The following is a 20,476-nucleotide window of genomic DNA, read 5'->3' as shown; positions in this document are numbered from 1 at the left end:
TTACTTGGTCAGAAAATCTTGTCTTAAAGTTAATGTACAAGATGTTTCTCATCTAAAAGCAAAAATAAAAACAGCAAAAATCTCTTTATTTCTGACCACACCTGAAGTTTCTGGGAGCAAGCGCTGATGTTTTTGCTTGTTTTTTGTAGTTGTTATTTTGTCGATCTTGCCCAGTGCACAGTGTTTATTAAAATTGGATGTGTTTGTTCCACTGCCTTTTTCTAAAATAAAATCCCATTGATCCCTCTTGTGTTGTATTTTGTACATTTTCAATTCTGAATCCCCCCTCCCCTCCCCCCTCTTCTCTCAGAAATCCCTGGCGCAGTTGGACGAGAGCCGAGCTGCCGTCGGTTTCCTCCAGGATCGGTGCAGGCTGCTGCAGACGGAGCCCGCGTGGTTTGCTGCCTCGCTCGTCCAGACAGGAGGCGCTGTGGAGCTGCGCTGGGCGAATGCCTCGAGGCGAGCGGAGCAGGAGATCCAGCGCTGCAGAGACATCCAGGACGCTGGGTTCAGGTGGGACAGACTCAGAAAATAACCTGCATTTCCTCTCCTCAAAAAAGCAAAAACACATTATAGAGCTGGAGAAGTCTATGTAATGTACTTGTGTGGGGCCGGCCAGCCAGGCAGGTGTAATTATTGTCTGTCAAATGTCTGGAACAACCACGTCAGCATTTCTATATTTTTCTCTTTTTTTTCATGGATACAAAATAGAAAATGTCAAACCAAAGTGTTTTGTTCACTCCAAGGCCAAACCTTTTAACGGCTATTAGCGAGAACACGGAACTAAAAGTAAGGTCTCACACCCCACAATGTGCCATGGCTGGAAGAGACACGCTGAGTCTTTTTCATTATTATTAATGTTGTTATAATATAACAACATTGTGGTGGACGTTACCACTCATACAAATAATAATATTATTATTATTTGTATGAGTGGTAACGTCCACCACAACTATAGTTAAAAGCTGTAATTAGTCATGACTGCACCAATCACCTGTGGTTTCTTTCATTCTATTCAGATGCAAATGCACATTTGTCAAAACAACAGCCGTGAAAGATTAATATATGAATTTTTTGTTTTTAAATCTTGTCCAAGATATATTCCACAGTATTTTGTCACTACATTTGAATCAATGTGAAAAATGATAGGTATAACCAATGCACAATGGATCGATTTTGGAACTTCAATGGCAGTTTTTGAAAAATAACATTATTTTAAGTTGATGCAGTCACCCATAGGATTCTTCTTCATCATGATTTCCTTCTTCTACTTCTTCTCCATATTGTTCTACTTCTTCTATTTCTTCTCCTTCATCTTGGTCTACTTCTTCTACTTATTTGCCTTCTACTTTTCTCCTTCATCTTAATCTACCTCTTCTACTTCTATCCCTTCTACTTCTTCTCCCTCATCTTAATCTTTTTCTTTTTCTTCATCATAATCTTCTTCTACAATCAGAAGTTTCCTGAAAAACTTATTCCACAGCGTTTAGAACCCCCACCCCCCCACAATTCATTCATCAAAATGTGCCGTTTGACCAAGAACGATGTGCTACGGCTTTTTCGAGTAACCGTGATGAAGAACGTTGCACTTCAGCTCAAATGATGTGCACCAGTCAGCACATTCAAAGTGTTGTTCTTTAGTAGCAAGAACAAAGAAATCATCCGACAAATTCATCAAATAACCTTTATTTACTGCCTCTGATCACAAACAATAACACGTTTAACCTCTGATCCAACGACTAATTCAATAAGAAGAAGTTTTCCAGTCTCTCTGAAGGTTCAGATAAATCAGTTCTTCCTTTAATAACCACATAGACAGAGCAAATAACACCTGCCACTCATCTATAATCTTGTTATCTTATTGTTGGCTTCAGACCTCAGCGGTGAATTCACTCAGCGTCTCAGTGGAGCAGTCGTGTTCTGCTCCACTGCATCACCTTTGTTTTTTTTACTCATCCTCCTCCTCCTTCTCCCACAGATTCCACACAGACTTCGCCTTGGTTAGTAATTGGCTCGTCGCTGCCAACGAACGTTTGAAGTCTTGGTCCAACCCGAACCAGGAGTGTGTCCACAACAGTCTCTTGGAGCTGCTGGTAAGACTCAAGTGTTATTGTCTTATTGTACGACAGGAACATGGGAAATCACTTTGTGATGGTACCATGAATCAAAATTAAAGTTATTTTTGTCTCCATCATCCAGGACTTCTCCATGGAGGTGGAGGCCATGTCTGTGCAGAGAGCAGCTGTTTCCACTGAAGCCACTCGGCTGCTCCACCTGAGGGAAGCCGACAGTTCCGGTGTGAGAGCTCAGGTCACTCAGCTGGAGGTCAAGTGGAGCCAGCTGACCTCTGACCTGTCCAAGACACAAGACCAGATTCACAAGGTGCTTTTTAAAAGAATACCTTTAAGAACTTCTTTATTTCTTCATGTCTTCAAACATGGTGGCCGTTCTTCAAGACTAAAACCAGTCTGAGATGGGCTAGAGCGTTTTTTTTTTTCGGTTAATGTTGTCTTAAATTAAAGTGAAAAAAAAAATGTTCAAGTTACTTTACATGTTCTTTACTCCATCATGAATCTGAATGTCCATTTTTGAAGCCTCCAGAACCTGGAACCTGATACCAGCTGTCAATCACACTCACATGTTCCAAACTTTATCGTCAACTTCCTTTTAAATGCAAACATAATCTACAACATTTTACTTAATTTCCTATTGAACAAGACCCAAAAGTTGTGATTAAGAGAAACAGAATTTGATGTTAACCCTAACCAACAAATATCACTGGAATTAAACATTTATTCAGAGGAAGGAAGTAAGACAACATTAGGGATGATGACAGCTGTGAAACACCATCAAAAATCAAGAAATTGTTTTTGGGTTCACCGTTTACCGTTTTCTTTTAAAAAAAAAAGTGTTAACTATTTAAATTTATTTGGTATTAGCAGCTCATTAGGGTAATTTGTTCTCTTGTTTAGTTCATGATTTCCTCACTAACGTGTCTTAAATAAACAGTTGTGGTCAGGAATAACACACACACACACACACTGGTGGTGGGCCAGTCAGTATTTACTGTGTTTTGTGTTTTTTTTCTTTCCTCCAAATTTCGAACCACATGCCTCATAAACTTTCCATTTCCCCCAGTGAATTAACGCGTAATGGTCCAAATTCCATGAAAGTGCTGTTGTTTTTCAAAAAATAATGAGACACTGAGAAATAAAGGGGAGTACGCGCGTCACCACAGCCCGGCTGAAATTAGTTTCTGTGGTGATTGAGGACAGGGAGGATTTTTTAAAAGCAGGAGTAGGAGGAGAGGACACTTTTTCTGCAGCCATTTATCACCAGTGAATGGAACCGGATTTTAAGCTTAAATTCAGTGTCTTAGTTACAAGAAGGATGATTCACTAATCAGATTGCCAGGTTGAATAACATCATTTAAAAACAGTAGAATTAGAAAAACAGATTAGAAATGAGAGGTTTGCTTTAACTCTTTTTTTTCCCCCTGTGTTTTAGCGACTGCTTGCTCTGTGGCCACCGGTGGAGATCTTCTCCGACCTGGAGACGTGGATGAAGAAGCTGCAGGCTTCACTGAGCCAAGAGAACGAAAAGCATCTCAAGACTAAAGATGCTGCTCAGATCAATGACGTCGTTCACCATTATCAGGTACAGGAACTATTCTCGTCTCGCCACTCACTTCAGTTATTATTTTTAGCTCAGGGACTTTTATTCTGAAGTACTCTGAAGTCCAAAAGTACTCATTTTGAAAAGAGGACCACTGTGTTGTATTTCGAACACTCAAGGTGTCTTTTCATCTTCATATATAAGGAGATAAATCAAACACTCAAAAGTTAAGGTAAGAAACGGACAAATTAAAAAGTTAAGAAAAAGTAAAACGGACAAATTCAAATAGACAAAAGTTAAGATAAAATAAAACACAGTAGATGGAGTTTAAATAATTAATACCAAAGCTTATGCATTGGAAAAACACAAAAAGATGGCTGAGGTGATGAGTGCACATGTCTGTTGCTGTCAAACAAGTTCACATAATCCTGATTAAGATTATCTGCTCCACTCGACTCTAGCCGTTTTCTCAATGTAGCAGCAGAAAACAAAGAAGTGCAGATGAAAAGATTCGGATAAAAGACTAAAAAATAAACCTGGACATGCACATGCGTTGTATTTCAATCAAAATCTAAACGTTGATTCCTCCCTGAGGAGCTGCCCGACTACGTGCCAATTTCAGCTGCTGCTGTTTCCTCCACCGTGCAGCTCCAAATTACCAGGATGCAGTCTGGACAAGTAACGCAATGTTAAAAGACAGAAATACAATGCATGCCTTTACCAAAGTAACCAAGAAAAAACATCAGAAGACACATCTCTCCCTCTCTCTCTCCCTCTTTGTGATTGTGCCTAAGAAAACTAGGTCATAGGAAGTGCACTGTTATTACTCAGAGGTCCACAGGGAGGCGATAGAGGTTCCATACGAGAACATGAAGCTAAAATTCAAGTTATTGTGGTTTCATGTACAATTAACCCAGAGATACCACAGGTGAAGAAACACAACTTTTAAAAGTACAGGACCTCACTTCTCTGTCACCATAAAAAAAACAAAAAAAACCTTTTTTTGATATATTCCTTTTTCAGGAGTTAAAGGCAGGCACTGTCAGTGGGCAGCTCCTCCTTGATTTCCTGTGCCAGTCTGGGCCTCAGGCAGCAGCAGTGGACGTCCAGGTTCTACAGTCTGAGCGTACGGTGTTTGCAGAGGAGCTTGGCACAGTCAGACTCCAGTGGCTTCACCTGCAGGAAAAGCTGGAGAGCCAGGTCAGTGTCTCAGCTCCCAGATGAGCATACACCGTATCAGTGTTGTTGAAAGCGAGTACTTGGATCCTCGTGTTCCTTAAATTAAATTTTTTTTCTAGCTTGACATAGTTAAATATTCACAAAAAAATTACATTATTTACTTTAAAAATGCCTGGCAGGCCACATTGAACTTGTCATGCCAGGAAGTAATATGATTCTATTTATGCCAGTAATGATGGCAACTTCCTGTTTATCTTATCTGTCATTTGTGGTCATGAAAGAGCCGCTCTCTTTTGCTTCAGATTCGTGTAGCCGAACGGATGCGTCACACCTGCGCGGTCAGAGAGAGGAAGCTGAAGCGTCTCCGTGGTTGGGTGACGCAGCAGAAAAAGCAGCTGAGTCAGTGGAAACAGCCCGTCAGTCAGAGCGAGGCTCGCCGGGCTCTGGAAGAGTGGGAGGTAGAGTGACGGAAACAAACGCAGCAGGTGTACGTTGGTGTGCGTTCCTCGCGTACAAGATGGTTTGTCTGTTTCCTCCCGCAGGCGTCTGCAGAGAGAGTGAAGGAGGTGGCTGCAGCTCTGCAGGAGCTGAAAGCCTCTCGAGTGTGTGGTGAACAGGAAGAGGAGCGTCCTTGTGATGTCACTTTCTCAAACCAGGCACAGAGTGTTTGTGATGCCTGTGAGGATCTTAGACAACAGGTGAACAGCAGATTGTCGTCACTTGATACACCTTAAAACAGCCACTTTTTTCGCTCTAATGATCAATATCTATCGTTTTTTCATGGTCTATGGCTCAAATAAATGAATCTCTGGTGTTGTCCTGCTGAGAAAAATCACCCAAATAGGCTTTGAAACATTTGTAGAGCCGCAGAGAAATGCTCTTTATTGCTTTTGATTTTACGACCTCCTTCACTTTTACTGCGCTCTTGTACTGTGTCTACTCTTTCCAGCTGCTCAAATCTGATTTTTTTATTTTTTATTTCAAGGCAAAAACTCCACCATAAATCCCCCGTTAGCTCGTTAACGAGCACTAAACGGCACAAAGGGAAAATGATCGTCTATTTGGTGAATCTACGAGGAAAAACTAGCACGATAAAGACTGATACAGTTCTTGTTTTCCCTTTTCTTCAATATATAACATGCAATCTGAAGGTTACCAGGAATATTGCACTGTTATATTCAGAAACTGCAGTGGATTAATCTCACTGACTGCATTTAAACTCAGAATGAAAAGAATTTGAGGCGTATTTCCTCAGATGTAGTTGAACTTCTTTTGTCCAAAATGTCTGTAACGTGGTGTTTTACTGCTGTCTATCGAGGACTTTAAAAAGATGAGGTTCTTAAAGGTTAAATAAAGGTTAAACATACACTATGTAGCTGGATGTTTCAATCGGCAGCATAAAGTGTATGATTTTGTTCCCAATACTCTTCTTAAAAAAATACTAAAAAAGCTCTGCTTCCCTTTCAAATCTTCACCTGTTTCTATCTGGTCATTAGCAGATGGAAGTTGTGAGACCAGTGCTGCAGCAGACACTCGAGGTGTGGAGCCGCTTTGATCTAGACCTGAGCGAAGCTACTCTGAACGCCGCTGAGGTTCTCTGTGCTCTGCAGCGTCAGCGAGCTCCACTGTTCTCGCTGAAGCAGGCGGAGGGAAACATGGAGATCCTCCAGGTGAGCAGAAACATCATGTCTTGAACATGTGCATATACATATAAATTTTTAACCTTTTAAAAATTGAAATAAAGAAAATCTAGGTGTATTTATGTCTTTTGGGGAAGTCAATACTACTTTTCAAAGAGGTAATAATAAAAGAAAGGTGACTTTCTTTGCACAGGAACTCCAGAGTAAGGCTGAGAAAGGAGAGGAGCTTTGGGCAGCTGCAGAAAAGTCACTCCACAGTCTGGTGAAGACTCTTCATTGTGGAACAGCACAGGTGCTAAGTGACCAATTGGAAGGCGAGCAGAAACGGTTAGTCAGTTAACACAGTGTTTTTAAATGAAATCAAAGGTGGAAGAAATGACCAGATCATTCATTGCGTCAGGTGGAAGGACATAACGCAGGAGCTGAAGGACGAGCAGGTGAAGACGGCAGAGACGGTGTCTCTGTGGCAGGAGTACAGTCGTCTCTCTGAGAGCTCCTCCCTTCACCTGAAGCGCCTGAGGCTTCAGTGGGAGGAGCTTCTGGATAATTCACAATCACCTGAAAATGACGGACAGGGTGTCGTCGATGCTGTGGAGGTGAGTTCACAGGGGGGGCTACAGCTTCAACGTGTGCAACAAAATCCTTTTTTTTTGCTTTAGTAACCCACTTTTTTAAAGATGCTGAACTACCTTGATCCACAAGAGCAACTTCGTGCATAATGTAGAAACATTTACAGCCATTTCTGCAACAGCTAATATCAGCATTTGTTGTTGAAACAAATAATTTACATGAGATCCATGGTAAATGAATAGAGAATATCTAGGTTTTATGGATTAAAAGATGTTGGTGTGTGTGTCTTAGCTGAATTGTCGTCTTACCTTGATGCAAAAAACGCACAGAAAAGCTCAGCCACTTAATTTAAAATTCCTAAAGATGAGGAAATGGAGTAGAGAAGATGAACAGAAAAGAAGAGCAGACTCGTGCTGTGAGGCTGCAGTACCACTGATGGAGGAAGAGGGAGACAGGGAGCCGGACTGTAGCTAAACCAGTTCTGTGTTTGTGTACAGTAAGTCATTGAAATATTCAGTACAAACATTGACGAATCGTGACGTCCTGCTACTTGTGTGTAAATTAAATGTGCATGTGCACAGTCTGACCGCTAGATGTCACTATTTGCTACACAATGGACCTTCTTTAAAGAAAATTAAAAATAAGACCTCAGCAATTGAATTCACTTCAAAAGATAATGAGTCCTTCTTCTTTGACCTTCAGCTCACTTCTCCAACATAGTTTCAAGGAAATTAATTAAGCAGCTTTTGCTTGGCAGACAAGGTTATGCTTACGTGTTTATTTATTTATTCCTTCCTTTATAAATGAGTAGAAAATTCACTGTGCTCTCTGCAGACCTTCCACCATTGTTGAAGTTCAGTGAGAGTCGTTCCCAGCCTGACTCATCATGTTCTGGGTCCTGATGCAGAGAGTTTATATGCATTCCATTCACAATTCAATTAAATGTTGGGCTTTTTTTCCCTCTCTTTCTGCTAAGTGAATGGGCTCCTGTTCTTGGAAAGGAACAGCCAGTACACTCTTCATGAGCAGAGATGCAGCGTGCGCAGGGGTCTGTTGTACTTAGCGCTCAGTGCAGATGCTGCATCATGTGTTGTTTTTGAACATTCAGGCCCAAAAAAAAAACAAACATGTTTTCGGTCATTTCTAATCTCTTTACAGGGTAGCACACACACACACACACACAGGAAGTTGTATTTTTGGATACCTGATTCAGTTCCGTCCGTAGAAAACAGCACTTTCATTTGCAAAGCTACGATACAAAAATGCTTGGTGGAAAGTGCATGGAGGAAAACCATGCCACATCACAGCTCGTCTCATATCTATGACAAGAATGTTAATTCTCACAGAAATATGAAGATTTGTACATAAACATGAAGCTGAGGTCTGTAATTTAGCCTCTATTTGATTTGTTTCATGTTAAAAAGATGGAGGCAACAACCACACTAGTACGAGTGATGTGAGACGACTGCAAAGAGGTTGTAGTTTGCCTGAAAACGCACAGATTCAGAAGTAATTCTACAGTTTGACAACATTGTTTTTGTCCCCGCCCACCCCTGCGCTGCTGCTGTATGCACACAAACGCTCCCTCCAGTCATTGATCGTTTTCAAATGAGGGGACACACCATACAAATAAGATTTAATCATTTTTGTTCAGGAAGAACAGAAGTAAAATGATGATATCAACAATAACAAAAATCACCAAGAAGTTACTCAATGCAGCTTTAAGCTTTCACACCTCATATCCTGCCCCCTGGTGGTTGACCAACTTATTTTACCTATCAATCACTGATTATTTGTTGTTTTTCCTTCTCTTATTAACACCAGAAGTTGCAGGAAGTTGCTGAGAAAATACAAAACGCCGTGAGCGAGACGCTGGGCGCTTCCGAGCCTCTTGTTGAACGCTCAGAACCACTGGCCGCGAATCTGATCCAATCAGAGAGCAGACTCCTGTCACGTGACGCCCTGCTGCTGACCCGGGCGATGGCAGAGAAAAAGAAAAGTTTTCAGGTAAAGAGTCTTTAAAGTCTTTGGCTGTTGATCTTTCACCAAATTCATGTTGATTTATTCAGTTACTTTACTTTTCTGTGTGTGTGTGTGTGTGTGTGTAGGAGGATCTGGAAAACCACAGACTGTTTCACACTTGTTTGCTGAACCTTGAAAAGCAAACACAGAATATTAAAGATAAAGTGATGACTGGTTTAAAGGATGAAGACTCTGTGAAGGTTGGTCTGAATGCTCATCCCCAACATTTTAGTTGAGATTTATGTGTTTATGATTTGAATATATATGTAGTTTTTATTAATTTACCAAACCTCTGATAAATTATATTAGTTGTTATGGATCTGAATGTAAATTAGTTGCAAAACGAAGCAGAAATTTGCTTTTGTCTTGTTTTATATCGGGATTTTGGTCACGATAGTGATAGTGAGTCCCCCATATAGAAAGTTTTGTCTATGGGGTCTTTAACCTTAAAACATATGGTTTATCGTCACTGTTTCTTTGTGTGTAGCAGGTTCTCTCGGAGCTCAGCGATCTCTTTCCGTCACTGGTCGACGTCGCAGAGACGGGCAGCTGTTTGAGCCTCGGCGACCAGGACAGAGAGCGACTGCACATGGTCGTCAGGGAGTGGATGGAGAGCATGAGTCGCACAGCTGACATGAACAGGTACGTGATATTATTATAAGTCAACAGAAAGGGATTTGTAGGTGATGAGGAGGAGTTCATACTGTTGGAGGATAGGGCTATAATGTGGTCTCTGGAGCGAGTGCAGCTGAATTTTGGATGTATTGCAGTTTTTGGAGGTCAGTCGAAGGAAGGTTTTTTGGGGATGGAGACAGAGAGTATTTGGACCCAAAATTAAACCCTCTACATCCAAAAAATGTGTCTTAGTTCAAGACGAGACCAAGATCTTGCAAAAAAAACAAAAAGTGGTCTCCAGAACTCCACCACGAGTGCAAGCCCTTAAAATGATTCACTTATTTTGCCCTCGTAAGGAGATTTATCACCTTATCACCAGATGATGCACATGTGTTTGAATATCATGTGTGTTTTTTTTCTTTTTTCCTCACAGAGAGCTGCAGGCCGGGTGTCAGAGTTCCCAGAACTTTCAGGAGAAGTGTGAGAAACTGACACGTCTCGCGGAGAAAATCGTCGACGAGGCGGCGGCGGCAGCGGCCGTGAAACCACAAAGTAACTCATGTCTTCAAGAGACGCTGAGTCTGCATCAGGTACACAAACCTGCTACTCACATTAGACCTAAGAGAACAGATGCTAAATCCTGTCCACACTATTTAATACGTTTATTCAAGAACTTCAGGTGGTGTAGTCTGGGTTAAGTGTTTTAGGGATCAAGGATATAGACTAGCAGAGCCAGGAATTGAACCTACAACCTCCCAGTTGAAAGACAACTTGTCCTTCCACTGAGCCACAGTACAGTAAATGTCATAAACTTTAAATCTTTTACTGAAGTGATATTATAAAAAAAGGTGACTTCAACTTCTACCAAAGTCATTTTTTGGTAACATACTTGTACTTTTACACAATTATCCCTTTAAGGTACTTTATACAAAACTGACATTCAAAGATAGGAGAGTGAATAAGTGATTTATATTCCTTAAGCAGAGTCTCAACTATAATAAAGGCTTGAGAAAGCTAAAGAAATACTGATTTATCAGTTTAATGTGCCATCACAGTAATTACAGCAGCAGCAGGACATTTTTACAGATCACTGACTCTATTATTGTGTTCTCTCTCTCTCTCTCTGCGTCTCCTGCTGTTTGTCCTCAGAGGCTTCAGGCTGAAATAATTACTGGACACCAACTTTTACAGGACATTCTCTGTGATGCGTTCAAGGCCATGGAAAAAGAGACAGGAGAGAAAAGGTACACGTTGTGGAAAAGGCATTAAATTGTTGTAAAATTATTTTCCCCTTTAGTTTTTGCTCCTCTACTGTATAACATGAAGTCCATTCACACTGTTTTAGTTTGGCGAACTCTTTGGTTTGATTGGAGAAGTCTTAATTTCACTGCCCCGAATTTGCCAATTTTGCCATTTTCTGTTAAAATACTGTCCAAATAAATAGGAAAAAAATCGGCAAAAAAAAGAAATTGGCTCTCTCACTGTAATAGTTTACGACTGCACAGCGAGAAGCTGAAGGGATCATGTGCTTGTTTTTTATGATGGATGTGTCATGGCACAGGTAGAACTACAGGGATAATAATGGGATTTTAGGGGAATCAGCGACCACAGCTTCTATAGAGCTGCAACACAAAGTTAAGCAAATACCCACAAAGTTCAAGGTTTGTGTTCCTCATATTAAATTAGTAATTCTTAACAACCAATAAGACTTATGATATTTGAACTTGGCTGCTACAGGTGTTTTTTAATGTCTATTGTAGTTTTGAGTTCTGTTTTAAAGTTAGTTTTTGTGTGTTTGAATGCTTTTAACTATATTTTGAGAATGTATTATTTTAAGTGTTTATTTTTGTCTCTTTAAAGGTCCAGTGTGTCAAAAATCTGGTGAAATTAAGTGCACAATCAGAACCAGAATTTAAATTTACATCAGGAGCAGGGTTTAGTTCATCAGAGGCGGCTATTTTGGACCACCATGTTTTTACAGTAGCCCACAATGGACAAACTAAACATCTTTTGAGTTTTGATGCAAACTGAAGGCTACATGCGTTAAAAAATAGCGGCGTGAATCACAGGGTACTTCATGATACATGGTCCACGATACCAATAATATCACGATACAACGATTCTGTGATAATCAGTGTTTTGCAAGACAATAATATAGCGCATAGTTGTGCCTGTGAAAAGTTAATTTCTCTATTTATTCACAACAGAGAAAACAAAGTGCATACGAACGTGGATGGAGCATCTCTTAACGTAGGAAAAATAGGAATTAAAACATTTTAACAACAGAAAACAAACAATGTCGGTTATGAGCGATTCAGACCTCATCATCTAATTAAAGTTAATTACATTTGAGGGCTTCGTTCCTCACACATTCATTCTCAGCTGCTCACTGACGCACGACCAACAAAAATCCACCGTGGGCAGGTGTTTCCTTCCCTGGAGCAGCTTGATGTCTCTTTTCTCGCTGCTGCCTTAAATCATTTCTTGCAGCGTGTGGAAAACTTGGACAGCTCCTGGAGTTTTTTAAAGGCGTCCAAGGGAAAAGTACTTTCTGTTCCCCCTGCTGGGATTGCTACTTTAGACTTTACGACGGTCTTAAAAATCTGCTGATTTCGTGTTGTTGTAGCAATTGCCTGTGAATAACCTATGACAGACCCATATTTATTTCTCCTTTTATTACTCCTACCACTTCTGGGTTCATACTTTTGCAAGGAAGTTTATCGCTAAGTTTTTTAGTTGTTTTTTTTAGCAAATATTTTCATCACCCAAGTGAAGCCACGTGAACTGAACCCTGTTGCGTTGCTTCTCGTACAGATCTGAACTCTTGGCTGCGGCAGTGAAAATGAGGCAGAGTTGGTTCAGTGCCGTCGCTTTGGTTCATCACCACAGATGCAAGGTAGAAGAACATCTCAGACACAGGAGGATCTACCGCCGTGGCTCCAAACTCTTATGGAAGCTGTTGAGGGGTGTCGACCCTCTGCTGCCCTCTGCTGGCCCCGCTCTTTGCGTACTGCAGCAGCCACGTAGCTGTGCGGACGATTACCAGGTTAGCACGGATTCTGTTTGATTTTCAGAACTTTTCTGTTTGCAGAAATCGAAGCAAATCAAAATGGGGAGAAAAACACACAAAAAAAGAATATTGAAGGGAGAAAAGCATCCATTCTGTGGTCTTGTCTAGCACATGGTTGGCCGTAGCGTCCTTCCTTCCATCACCTGATTGTACTTTTTGCCCAGAAATGAACAGTCAGGCTTCCAGGGAGCATAAAACTCACCAGGACGTCCTTCTCAGTATCTATGACAGTGTTTTTCCTTCTCACTACATCAATCCTATCGCCCCCAAATGTCCAAAAAAAAAAAAAAAAAGTCCATTGGCCAACTGATGGAACACAGTTGGAGACCACTGTGACATCAAATGTCAAGATTGTGGCTTGATATGAAGACGTTAGGGCTGAATAATTTGCCCTAACGTATAATTCTGCTTTTGTTTTCACATGAATTTCAATTGGAATTTGCGAGATAACTTCAAATGCAAATTGCAAATTGTGTTGTTTCACATAAAAAGTTTGAGCTTCAGTCTCTGTATTTTTGACGACAACATTGGTATGTAAATCAGCCAGTGCCCTTTCACTGTGACAGAATGTTTGCTGTGCTAAAAATAATGAAAAGTCTTGGATTGGAGACAGGTTTTTTTTAAAGAATAACCTTGTGTTTGTTTTCATTGTGCTTGTTCATTTGCACAGGAAGAAAGGAAGTGAAAACAAACACACATTTTTTTTTAGTGTCACAAAACAGAACATTGAATTCATTCCCACTGTAGAAGTAGCTCATTTCCTCTGGTGAGACTCTAAAAACCTCATGTCCTCGTTTGTTCCAAGTGTGTTGAAGAGTCCTTGCATCTGCACTCGACCGTGTTCTACCAGACGCTGGCGGCCGGCAAACGTCTGTGTGACACCGCGACAGAGGCAGAGTGTCGCAGTCGACTGCAGTCGGAGCTGCACGCCGTCGAAACGTCCTGGAGACGAACCACCTCACTGCTGCACGAGAGGAAAGACCTGGTCCATACAACGGCTCAGGTACCAGCACGACATGTTATAGCTGTTGGCTTCATTTATTCATCAGACTTTTATGGTAAATATCGCAAAGGTCACTTTTTTGTGATACTGATATCAGAACAGAAAATTCTATAATTTTACACCTTTTATTCCGTTGTTAGTGCTGCCAACTAGTGCTGGGCACGTTAACGTTCACGCACGTTAATGCATGACCCGTTTTCATGACGACTGACTGGAAAAAGACGCTTGTGATGTCATGTTTGAGTCCACGCACCGTTTACGAGTTAGTGCCGTTAGCTCCTTTAGCGGCGTTAGCGCACCTACAGTCGAACTGGAGCGGTCTGTTTATTAAAGGAAAAGAGCAGCGCTACAAATAACCAGCCTCTGTTTTTAAAGTTTAGCGTTACTTTAGAGACTCATTTTAACAATAGGGAGTCATGTAAACATGACGTCACGTGCGTCTTTTTCCGTCGTTAACGCAATAATATGTCCAACAATCTAAAGAACATATTTGTGCATATTTGTGCTGATAAACAGCCCACAACATGACTCAGCTAAAGTTTGCATTTTTCTCTCATTGATATCAATCAATGATTCAATGATTATCGGGATCAATACGTGTCATAATCAGTTCATCCCCCTGTCAGTATCTCACTAGATATTCTATTATTTTACATTTTCTTCCCGTTTTTCATCTGAAGCAAGAAAAAAAATCCCCTTTATTGACACACGATCACAGGATTTACAGTATATATACTGTACAGTAAATCCCAATAAACCCCAAGTATTAAGCTTTACATGACCCATATCCGGGATTTGATCCACCCTTCAAACATGCAGTGAAACACACACACACACAGGAGCTGGTGTGTTGTAATGAAACTGAGCTTCTGGCGAGAAGAATCAAAGAGCGGATCAAATCTCCATATCCACACGCAGCAGGTTACAAATATCCATGTCTCTCATCCATCACTGCTCCGTTGACGCATTGTTCAGCTCCATAACAACTAAGTTTATGCCTGATATTAAAGGATATTTTAATAGTTGTTGAGGTTCAGGAAAAAGCTTTTTCATGAGCTGTGACTATGACATGTTTCTCGTGTGTGAAAAGGTCAGGGAAAGTTGTGTTAACCCCTGTTAATCTGAACAGGATCTACACAGAGGAAGAGGAAAATCCCTCTGATTACACAGACACACAGACACACACACAAGCATCAATGCACAAATTAGAATAACTAACACACATGGTCATCATGTGTCTGAAGAAACAGGAACCTCTCTGAGTTTTTGTGCCTTTTGTACAATAATCAAACATGAAAAATAAGATGTCGCTGCAAGTTACAGTGTGTCAGATGTTTGTGACATACACACACACACACGCACACACACACGTGAGGTCTGTAAGCGTGTGTCCTGCTGTTTCTTCAGAAATGGTCCCAGTGCCAGGACGGAATAAGCAACATCGTGACGGAGCTGAATGACGTGAGGACCAGAATGAAGCTGCAGCTGCCTGAAAGATCAGAGAAGGAGAAAGAGAAACTCATTCAGGTGTGTTTTTAATACTATATCCATGGAAAAATAAAGGAAATAAGTAGTGATTTTATTCTCTTTATTCACAAAACACACAAATATCCAGCTTCACACTGTGAACATCTCTTTACTAAAACCGCCGTAATTTTACTCTGCTTCACTTCAGCAGCATCAGACTTTGCACAGCTCATGTTCACATGTTGTTTCATGACCTCCATGTGTTTTTAAGTTCCTACTGCATATTTTATTGGTGATATTTACTTTAAAATGCAATATTTTTTTAGGCGAGAGAAAAATTCTCTGTTTATGCTGTGTTCCATGTACATTTACTCTGACACAGTGGCATCTACAGTGAAACTTACACCTCTGGTGGAATCTCACAAGTGTTATTTTTATTTTGATACAAAGATAATCCACATAGAGCTTGTAACTGCAGAGATATTTACTCTATTTAGTTTTGGGCATGTCATTTTCGAGCAGGGACTCCAAAAAGAGGGTCAGGGAAGAAGAGGTTAAAGGGGGCCACAGAGACATGTTAGCTGACACGCTCATTCAACATTGTGTGAACTCATTTGACTACAACGTTTCCTCATATGTTAAAGTTCCACATTACAGTTGTCATTTACATAAATTAAAATACATAATCATCATAATCTGCAGCAGTATGTATCAGCAAAAACCTGCTGCACAGTCTGAAAGCTGGCAAAAGTTTCCCCTCCCCTCAGCTCCATCCCAGCACAGAGCCTCTGACATTGCCCCCCCTTTCCCTTGTTTAATACCCCATGCTTTCACTCCCCTCCCCCTTTTCTACCCCCTTTACCCTCCCCCCCTGTCCCATCCACTGCCCTTTAATCTGGATGGTCAGAGCTAATGCTCGCAACAAAAAAAAAAAGGCTGTAGAGAAGCGTGTACACACGGCTTGTATATGGCTGTCTGCCTGAGCGTGTAAGTGTGTGTGTTATGCAGGAGACAGAGCTCTCTCTGCAGCCTTTGGCCACTGGACTGAGGGAACTGGGAACCATGAAGACGGACTTGTCCCAGCACATCGCCGCCGGTGACTCGGCTATCCTGGAGCAGCAGCTGGAGCAACTCCACGGTCAATGGGAAGAGCTGTGCGTGAAGGTGAGGCAGGACGGATGGATACGTGTGCTGGACGTAAACTGGGACAGTCAGAGATTGGAGAGTTTTTAGATTAGATGGTGTGCAGGTGGAGTGGAAGAGGAGGAGGAGGAGGAGGGGGGAGAAGTTTCTTCCAGAGGTTTTCTTGGCAGAAAACTAGGGCTACACACACTCTCACACAGCATGTGCAGGTTCATGGAGGGAAAACCTCAACCTTTCGCTCTATTGTTGAAACATTATCAACCTCCCTACAATTCAAATTAATGTTCTTCTTCACGGATCTACATCAGAGTTGCATAAACTGATCTTCTTCTGCTGTAATAAGAGAGGAAAGTGCAAATCAATTGGTTTAATCAAGGCTATAATCGGTGTAAACCAAGAGCAAGCACATGAAACTGGACATTAATTATGCAACTGCGTTATTGTTGAAAGTTGCTCCACTTTGTACAAACGGGCTCAAATTCCTACAGTTTAATCCGTTGGCTTTAACATAAATGCACTCTTGTTCCGGAGGAAACAATGGTCATGACGTGCCTGGGACATTTTCTTTTTGTTTATCACGAGCGGATAATTTGCACTCGTGTTAATTGGGACCTCAGTAGTTTGCCTGGATGCTTCCACCTTCCTTCTATTTTGGCAGCAGATTCACAGATGCAGTGACAGCTGCCAGAACACTCCCTCACTCACTGGGTTTTTACATTTTGATTTGTTAAGTTATTTATGCAGCATTGACTTCATTATGTGCAAAATGACCAAAAGTAACTATTACTTAATCTTTGTTTTCCTGTAAACCTTTGATTTTCTTCTAGAGAACAGTGAACTACTATATGCATGTTAAATCACTATTAGTTTTATTGGTTTTACACAATTATGACTCTTTAAAACTCAACCTTTCTGCTGTTTAATCACATTATCCAATCTTTTTATGCAGTGTTATGGCCTGGGGCCATGTATCTGAGCCTCTGCAGGGTTTAACAGGTTGTAGGTGGGGGGGGGGGGGGGAGCCACTGGAATGGGTCCGATGAGCAGATGGCCTGGCTGGTCTAAAGGGATTCAGTGGTCTGGCTCTATTGTTCCCGGTGAAGCTCGGGGGTGACCGCGGCTCACAATGCCCCCTAAATTCTTCGCTTTCCAAAAGGCCCGGCAGTGTTTAGTACATTAAAACCAAAAGCGGGGCTCATTTAAATCAAATAAATGCCACTGAACAGTAAAATATAGCTGGTTCAAAGATGCCCCGCGGGCTCGCCAACATCACCAGCCCCCTCCTCATCTCTCTCAGGGGGGGGTGTTTTCACAGCATTAAGCTCTCATTAGGATAATGGACTTTTATCAAAGAGCCGTGGTATTTTGTCGTTTTAGTTGATTGAGATTTGATTTTCACACTTCTTAAATTGATGTTATATGGATATCCTTTTCTACGTAATTCTCTTGCTTTTTGTGTGTACTTGTGTTCCCTGGAAATATTGGACTGAAACTCGTCAAACTCCTCGACTCCACCACTCTCAGCAAGTGCGTCGTAAATTTGGTGAAAGAAAGAACCTAATAGTCGTGATTGAGAAACCTTTGTTGTGTTTGTTGTAAACACGGATCGGTTTTATGGTTTCTTCGACGACTATAAATCTTGTTTATGGTTCTTGTGGCGGAGACCGCACCAGATCTGCTCTTTGTCTTGCACTTGGACGACAGTGACATCAACAAGTTGTCAGTGTAACCTCCGTTTGCTTCCATGCTCTGTAACGTGGAGGTGAATAGATCAGCAGAATAAAACAAGTTTATTTCTCACAGCAGCGTAGGAGCGCCACCCGTGTCCCCCGTCAGCACTATAATTCAGTTCATGGGAGTTCAATGCCTTGAATGTCCTTGGATTAAAAATATGAAGTCTTAAAGTTTTTGTAAAGCGATGAAAAATGTCTCCTGTGACTTTTGCTGTATTTACACTGGAAGTCAGAACGGGGCCTTGATGTCACCTGGAGTTCACCACGTTCCAGTTGAGAAGTCAGAAATGCAAACGTACCTAGGGCTTGCTATTGTTAGCTATTGTTAGCAATGGCAGCTGATGACAATGCTTTTACAGTACTATGTGTACGACTGTAAAACAAATACGACAGACGTGCTATTGACAAGAAGCAGTGTTTGTATGGTGGCAGCCATCTCAGGAGTCAAATACACACAGACATATAGATATATATGGGTTTTTGGGGAACATAGCAGCATAACATCGGTTTGTAGGTGTTTCGTAAGGGATTTAACCTAAATGTATTCAAACCACTTGTTTGACAAACATGTAGAGAAGCAGCAATACTGTTCTTCTTCCATATTTTCATTAATTTGGCAAAGCTTTTCTGTATGTTTACCATTGAGGACAAAGACAACTCAGCTAGCTAGGCAGTGGTTAGCTACTCAGTGGTTAGCAGTAGCAATTCTTTTCACGTGTTCTCAGTGACTTTTTTTCTGATATGCAAAGAGCTCTTCGAAGCTGCTCTCATCAAATTAATTTGACTGATATACATGCTAAATAGCTCAATACTGTGGCAGCTATCACTGTTATAAAGTATTTGCTCCCTCAGTCTCAGGCTGAATCTAGTGTCTAGTGTCCCACAACATTCAAGAGTTCAACATTCAAGTTTACAAGTTTAGAAAAGCTCAGAATCAATCATTTCAACCTCCAATTATTCACGTTGTCTCATGCCAGTTTATGCTCTTTATAATATATTTTGCAGGTGTCGCTGCGCAAGCAGGAAATCGCCGACCGCCTGAACGCCTGGACCATCTTCAACGACAAGAACAAAGAGTTCTGCGATTGGCTGACTCAGATGGAGAACAAGGTGTGCCACAGCAGCGACCAGAGCATCGAGGAAATGGTGGAGAAACTGAAGAAGGTACACAAACAAACTATAATCTTGTCGATTTCACAATATTTGGTGTTTTCAGAGCAGAACAAAATCACGTGAGGTTTTGTCCCAAAGATGATCACATGATATCTGAATAGATCAGGATGAATCTTGTCATGCATATTGACAAGATGGTAATAGTTATAAGCTGGTAAAGTTCTATACAGATCCAGAAAGTCTTCTGGATGCAGTGGATCAAAATATAAAATACAGGTGATTAAGCCTTGGCAGAGGTCTGTGCTCTTGTTATTTTAGTGTTTTTGTGTCCACAGGAGCTGTACTTAGAGTGGAATCACTTTTTTTGTTGGTAAAATTGATCACTTTTCCCTTCTTTCAAATGCCTCTGAATGAGTGATGACAGATCTAAGAATGCTCATAATACTCGCTCATTATTCCCCCAAACAAGCCATGGTTCAGGGCAGGAGTGGCACTTGTGTCGACGTGATTAAAGTCCATACATGAGCAACATGTATTATGCTGTTCATAGCAGATGGTGGCCTGGAATGGGATGGCTGCGTGGCTTTTGTTCACACACAACAGTTTGTCCTTTCAGTGACTGAAAGAGTTTTTGTACCTGCCTCATCATGGATTTTGCTCTTTTTTTCTTTTTTTTTTTGGTAAACATGATAAGTGGGTTGAATTGTAACAGGAATCAATAGTAGTTCAAACTGAGCTGTTTTTGGATTGGAGATAAATGTTGCTGCTATAACACAACAAAACAAGTGAAAATAAGACCATCAACTCATTTTAACCAATCATAACTGAATTATTAACTATCAATGAGTCATTCACAAAGAAGGAGATGGCTTCATCATTATTTAATATAGTAATTACTAGTTACTTACACACAAATATAGATGAATTTATTGACTTCTTAATCAAAGTCGTTGTGCTGTCACGTCTCCTCAGGACTGCATGGAGGAAATCAACCTGTTCAGTGAGAATAAGAGCCACCTGAAGCAGCTGGGCGAGCAGCTGCTGTTGGCGAGCGACGAGGCCAAGCAGACGCAGGTCCACGGCTCGCTGCAAGAAGTCAACCAGCGCTGGCACAACCTCTTCCACCACATCGAAGCCAGGTAAGAGCAGTAGCAGCAGCAGGTGTCGCAGACAATTTCCCATCCCACAAATAAGGAAAAACTAACATTGGTGCAGTGTGTAAAATGAAGCATCTCAATACTAAACATGCGCTAGAATTTGTCACTAGTTTGTTCAGAATCAGACGGATTGTCTTACGTGATATCCG

At 41.2% G+C, this 20,476-nt stretch overlaps 1 protein-coding gene across 1 annotated transcript in view; it reads left to right on the top strand.

The window, feature by feature from the left end:
* The window catches only part of syne2a (spectrin repeat containing, nuclear envelope 2a), a gene marked incomplete at its 5' end in the record, with an annotated part of 84,521 nt that overhangs the window by 47,424 nt on the left and 16,621 nt on the right, over positions 1–20,476 (top strand). Inside the window, 21 exons of the mRNA XM_083898612.1 lie at positions 311–513; positions 1,979–2,093; positions 2,200–2,382; positions 3,508–3,657; positions 4,639–4,815; positions 5,097–5,252; positions 5,337–5,492; positions 6,291–6,464; positions 6,628–6,761; positions 6,835–7,030; positions 8,829–9,011; positions 9,113–9,226; positions 9,514–9,668; positions 10,075–10,231; positions 10,791–10,885; positions 12,456–12,687; positions 13,517–13,714; positions 15,122–15,241; positions 16,190–16,345; positions 19,063–19,221; positions 20,143–20,309. Coding sequence (XP_083754738.1) covers positions 311–513; positions 1,979–2,093; positions 2,200–2,382; positions 3,508–3,657; positions 4,639–4,815; positions 5,097–5,252; positions 5,337–5,492; positions 6,291–6,464; positions 6,628–6,761; positions 6,835–7,030; positions 8,829–9,011; positions 9,113–9,226; positions 9,514–9,668; positions 10,075–10,231; positions 10,791–10,885; positions 12,456–12,687; positions 13,517–13,714; positions 15,122–15,241; positions 16,190–16,345; positions 19,063–19,221; positions 20,143–20,309 — 3,380 coding nt within the window. The remainder of the gene's footprint in view (positions 1–310; positions 514–1,978; positions 2,094–2,199; positions 2,383–3,507; positions 3,658–4,638; positions 4,816–5,096; positions 5,253–5,336; positions 5,493–6,290; positions 6,465–6,627; positions 6,762–6,834; positions 7,031–8,828; positions 9,012–9,112; positions 9,227–9,513; positions 9,669–10,074; positions 10,232–10,790; positions 10,886–12,455; positions 12,688–13,516; positions 13,715–15,121; positions 15,242–16,189; positions 16,346–19,062; positions 19,222–20,142; positions 20,310–20,476) is intronic.

Source organism: Microchirus variegatus (assembly GCF_963457635.1).
Source record: "Microchirus variegatus genome assembly, chromosome: 12".
Taxonomy (NCBI): Eukaryota; Metazoa; Chordata; class Actinopteri; order Pleuronectiformes; family Soleidae; genus Microchirus; species Microchirus variegatus.
Note: the sequence above shows the minus strand (reverse complement) of the source record. Positions and strands in the feature narration are given on the sequence as shown.